Genomic DNA, 6,062 nt, shown 5'->3' on the forward strand with positions numbered 1-6,062 from the left:
CCCCCCCCATAATCACATTTTAGGGATCACTGAGATGTGTGTTCCTATGAAATGAGGCTTCCTCCAAGTGTGGAGGATTATTCCATTATGTCAATTAAAAAATGGTTGTCAACATACAAAGAATTGGGGGGTCTCAGCTGAAACCCCCTCTTTTTACCACGAGGTTATAAATATTACATTCAGTAAATGTAGCTCTACAGAAGACTCGAAGTGGCTGTAAACATAACAGAGATTAGTCAGAGCATGAATATGTATTTCTTGGCATGGCCACAGAATAGAGACAGAATATACACGGTGGCTCAGAGGTAGCACTTGCTTTTGCAGCACTAGGTCCCAGGTTCGAATCTCGACCAGGACATTATCTGCATGGAGTTTGCAGGTTCTCCCCATGTCTGCTTGGTTTTTCTCTGGGTACTCCGTTTTCCACCAACCTTCCAAAAACATGCAGTTAGGGTAATTGGCTTTCCCCCAAAATTGACCTTCGACTGTATAAATGACATATGACCATGGTAGGGACAAAAGATTGTGAGCCCCTTTGAGGGTCAGTTATTAACATGACTAAAAACTTTGTACAGCGCTGCGTAATATGATGGAGCTATATAAATACTGTGTAATATTATTAATAATATAGGGGTGGTTGGAGAATGATGACCTACTGAGACACATCACACACGAGACTGCTAGAATGAGAACATTCCCTCAATGCATATGTATTGTACAGCGCTGCGTAATATGTTGGCGCTATATAAATCCTGTTTATTAATAATAATAATAATAATAATAATAATGCCACCAGATGATTGTGACCGTGTAGGTTAGGTGGTATCTAGAAAAATTCTGTGCAAAGTGAAGATGCCAGCCTCTATAAATATGCCACCCACATAAAGAAGGGGGATCAACTGTGTATATTGCAATAAATGTGTTGGAGATGCTTCTGAGATCATTCTGAACTCATTAGATGTGATTTATTAAAGTTGTCCAAGACTGGGAAAGATGGACTATCATGGGAGAACCTGGGGGATCTAGCAAACCCGGGATGGCTTTCTTAAGAATCATTTGCTAAATGTTTCCAATTTGGTAAATGTTTCCAATCCTTGACCAGATCTATTCATTTGCTGGATCACACAGATTCTCCCATGATATTATATCTTCTTTTGCCTTTAACAGCTTTAATAAATCAGGCCCAATGAGTTCTGAATGATCTTAGAAGCATCACAAACACATTTGGCTGGTGCATTTGACTTGCACTTCTTTCTGCCCTGCTTTGAATAGGTTTTTCATTCCCATAGACTTTTATGAAAATGTAAAGTCCATCAACACACTCGCTTACCTGGGAGTCCATACCGTTATGAAGTCATATATCAGTCCAGACTTCAGGCTGACTACAGGGAATGTCTGTTCTTAATACCAGTAAATAACAGCACACACTCCAATCCCTGAGAGGAAAGGCTGTGCTAATAGAACAACCTAAGGGTGATGATTTGACTTCATCCAAATGGACAACCCTAAAAGGTTCAACATCTTATAGATTCCCATTACTGTGCAAGAGGCAATAAATATCTTGTGTCCCGGTCAGGTCACCCTGACCTTTACTGGTTTATTGTTGGGAGATGTAAACTGGTTCTGTGGACTAATATGGAAAACTTACAAACTCAAATATCACAGATAATTTCCTCTGCTGCTTTGACATCATCAACTTTGTTGTAAATTATGTTGAAGAAGAGATCGGTATAGTTTCCAAAAAGATATTGCGGAATGCAGTAAAGAAGACAATTAATCATATGGAGTTTGTAATAAAGCAGATAATGCAAAGCTGACAAGTGACATTTCCTTTGCTTAAATTAAACCCTAACAGCATTTAGTGTTGTCTATGCGTTGTGTGCCATACATTTTGGCTTTGGATAAAATTTATAAGTAATTCTTCTCTACTAATGGTCTGGTACATTTCCTTTTAGGTGGCATATACAGGGATCACCAGTTTGCAGGTCCGGTACACGTGGATGAGATTATTAACTGGAATTCTGTGGTTGTGAGATATTTGTCACAGAAAGGACAGCCAGATCGTGTCACCCCTGACAGAAGCGTTCCTCAAACCACAGAAGTTTACAACAAAGTGTTGATACATCACATGCCAAACAAGAAGCTCCACAATTGCTCGGGTATTCTTGCCAACAACATTTCCTAATATTTTGAGCATGCCAATGTGTGAGCTCAAATAAGTTTATATTCTGAGGCCCTTTCACAGACAATAGCAAGCTTTATCCCACTGTGGTTAGGAAAGATTTCATATTTTGTACTGAGCCCTAGAGATCGACAGTCCGTATGGCCACAAAATGGTGGACCCCTGACCATCACACCTTTGTGAGCTTGAATTCCATTTCACAACTATGGCCAACAATATCCCCTATTTCTTTTCTATAAAGATCTCTTTTAGAAAGGTTTTATCTGTGGCCATTTAGCCAAAAGAGTATTTGGGAGGTTCAATGGGATCCCTAGCAATGGGGATGGCTTGCAATCAGTGTTCCAATATTTTCCAATGTTGTTCAGTAGAGTTAAGGTCAGACAGAAATATAAACCCAAAAGAAAGGACAGACAGACACAGAAAGGAGCACTATACTAACTATTTGGTAAAATATGTAATTTATTATCTACCAATACCTCTTACCTAAATTGCACAGACTTGTTTGATTGCCTCAAGTCAGCTCATCTTGCATAAACTTTGCATGCAATTTATATAAAAGTTGAATTGTTGTATCTCATTGACCATTCAATGTAGAAGCAGAACAGTCAGAAATTACACTTTTATAGGTGAAAAGCCATTTATCCTTTGCGATCTTAGTCCAGTAGGTCGCTTGCCATCCCGTCTTCCTTCTTGGACTGGACACCAGGCGCCACCATATTCTTGCTTTTCTTCTGGGTTCTTTTTATGTCACCTGATCTCGCACTACGCAGACGACAGGTGACCCTTCTTTCTGTAAATGTAAAAAAAAATGTGCTGATCTCACTGTGAATGCTTGAGATCGACACTTTTTTTACATTTAAGGAAAGCCTCTTCTGTGCATGGCTTATCTCGGAAGGAGAGGCTTGCAGCCTCCTGGAATATGTGGCATATGTACGGGTACCTCTTCAGTAACACCTTTATAAATAATGTAATACATTTGAAGATAGGTCCACTTTAAATGTTTACTTTCCTCCCCACTCCAGGGTTCTTCTGTGGCCTTTTTGGTGACCCACAGCCTGGTGCATAAATGTGCTGCAGTCCCTTTCATTTTTATGGTTGATCCATGGTGGCCCCCAGCCATCCTGTAGAGTAAGGAATGAATAGGGAAAACGCCTGGCTTGAACATTTTAGAAGGAAAGGTTTTGTAGTGGTAAAGATAGGTTTGCTCACTACAAAGATTGGGGTGGATAGTGTATTTATAGGACTTTACTAAAGGTGATGTATTAAAATACAAATAATTGAATGCTGTAAAAAATTCACAATGCTACATACACTTGTGCAAAGGGGCCAAAGTCTAAGTAAGGCTTCCCAGTAGAAGTCCCTGTTGGATAAGAATGGATTGGATCATATGTGGTGTCTGAAAAGAAAAGCAGCTCTTCTAAAGACCCCTTAACCCCAGATGAAATGTTCCTCATCTGCAGATAGCACGTGGCTCCCTCGAGTAAACAAGAAGTGACGTCACTTTGTGTATTTTTATAGAAAACCTGTGAATTGTTTAGGAATATGATACTCCCCGGGCTGCCGAGTGTTTGGACATGATTAGCAGCATTTTCACATTGGGGCTAGTTATCATAATGAATCAATAAACACAAAAATATTTTATTTGGCTGTGAACAGCAAGTTCTCTGACATGTGAAATACAAAACCTTCTCACTCAGAGCAGCAATTTATGTGTTGAACCAAATGTAAATCAAAGTAACAACAGTAAAACAAAAAAAAAAAGTTTATCACTGTGTTTTCTGTCATATGGCCATGCTGACGTGTTCCCTTAAAGTTCAAGCATGGTTTACCCAAAAGCAGCAGGTTCACTTTAATGGCGGCCCCACCACAGGACACCTTACCTCACCTATGTATGTTGTTGGACATTCCAATTCAAAGGGAAAGGGGCATTCATATGGAGTTGTGCTTTGCAAGTGTTTTGGAGTGTCTGGGAAGGTTTGTGCCCATTAAGTCTACAGAACATTTGTGAGGTCAGGAACTGACAAAGGATGAGACGTCAACAATTTGCATTCCAAATAATCCCAACGGTGTTCAGTGGGGTTGAGGTCAGGGCTCTGTGCAGGACAATAAAGTTTCCCCACCCCAGACTGGTCATAACAATTTGGCTTTGTGCACAGATGTATTCGGGGCCAGATTTCTCACATGGCTACCTAGGTCATGTCCTGGAGTGTAAGGGCCACTCGGGTGGCATTAATGCTTTCAACCTTGGGTTGTTCTGCCCACAACCCTCACTAACGACAGTCCACTATCATGATGGCCTCCCTCCCATATTTGCCCTTTCAGGACAAGCTAGCTGGCCTAGAGGGGGAAAAAAGAACAAATTAGCCATGCCCAAACAGAAAAAGGCCTTCCCCAAGCTCCTGCCACAACTGTCCAAAATGTCTTTGTATGTTGTTTAATAAACAGTATCCTTCATTGGAAAAACCAGAACAAAATTATGTTACAAAATTCTGGCCGTATAGTGGGTGTGATGGTCAGTTGCCTATACTGGGGAATATAGTGCACCTACCTTCCTTTTGACCCCTGACCATCCAGTACTTCTGAGGAATACAAAGCTTACCCTTACCCCTACAAGAAAGTGCTGAAAATTGGTCACTATTCCATGCGGATGGGAAAAAATAATTTGTTTAGCGTTAGCTCCAATCACACTGGGATACTATTTATTGCTTCCAATGGTTAGGCAGTGGTGATGGTGGGTAAAAGAAATGCCGATGGGGCTGTCAATAAGGTGAATTTATTTATTGCCTTTCATGGCCAAATTTAGGTTTACCTTCACAAAGGGAAACTGTTGTCTTGGCATCTCTGACCCGGAACAAGTATGAGGCCAATGGGCCTGATTTATTAAAGCTATCCAAGATGGGAGAAGATGGACTATCATGGGAGAAACTGGGTCATCCAACAAACCTGGAATGGATCTGGTCCAGTATTGAAAACCTTTGCCAGCTAATAGTAAATGTTTTTTAGAAAATCTATTCCAGGTTTGTTGGATCATCTAAGTTCTATCATGATAGTCTATCTCCATTCTTGAGGAGCTTTAATAAATTAGGTCCAATAAAGTCTAAAAAGTCTGACCACCTAAATCCTGATCTTTATTAGCAAGAAAGCTAAAGCATCCAGGACCACCATTTTCAGAGGTATTGATGAAGAGTGACAGTCCTTTGCTTTAATAGAATGTCTCTTTTCAATGGTTCCTTGTAGAGAATATAACAATAGCCTATGTATGTAGCTCATGCTAATATGTAAATAATCATAATAATGTGCATTTGTTTTTTTTTTAAACTTTGCATCTATGTATTTTATGTAAATATATGTTCTTGTTTAATCATAATTGCTCATTTCATATACAGGTTCTGCTTCCTCCTTAGTAATGTCACACAGTGGATGTAACTAGCTCATCATCCTTCTTAGGACAAGCTGACGGGACCATATGGTATCCATGTAATAATTCGGTCCTATGAAAGCTGTCCTCAAGCGGGGATGTTTATCAAACTCCCTGATACTACTTAAAGGATCATTACATCTGTTGGTATTATATGATATGGAACAGACAGTCACAAAGAAAAAAATTCAAATAAACTTTTTTTAATAATAATTGTAGATTTGTACTCAATAAAAATATGCAATGCATCTCCTTTGAAGCCCAACTCCAAGCTCGGAGCAGGACAAAATACCTTTTTGATGGTATTAGGTTTATCCTTTTAAAGCCTTGTGTTTGGTATGATTTGGGGGGAATTGGGGATACTTTCTTCCCTGACAGTTGCTCCAATGTTGCAAATATTCTAATTTCCTGAAACCTTTTAAGATAAATTTGTTTTTTATCTCTAATTTAACGCTGTGTTGA

At 39.5% G+C, this 6,062-nt stretch overlaps 1 protein-coding gene across 1 annotated transcript in view; it reads left to right on the plus strand.

Moving 5' to 3' along the window:
- Positions 1-5,804, plus strand: part of LOC140331887 (uncharacterized) — a 58,123-nt gene extending 52,319 nt beyond the window's left edge. Inside the window, exon 26 of the mRNA XM_072413221.1 lies at positions 1,956-5,804. Within this exon, the coding sequence (XP_072269322.1) occupies positions 1,956-2,185 (230 nt within the window). The 3' untranslated portion in view covers positions 2,186-5,804. The remainder of the gene's footprint in view (positions 1-1,955) is intronic.
- The last annotated feature ends 258 nt before the right edge of the window (positions 5,805-6,062 follow it).

Source organism: Pyxicephalus adspersus, chromosome 5 (assembly GCF_032062135.1).
Source record: "Pyxicephalus adspersus chromosome 5, UCB_Pads_2.0, whole genome shotgun sequence".
In the NCBI taxonomy this organism is placed as follows: Eukaryota; Metazoa; Chordata; class Amphibia; order Anura; family Pyxicephalidae; genus Pyxicephalus; species Pyxicephalus adspersus.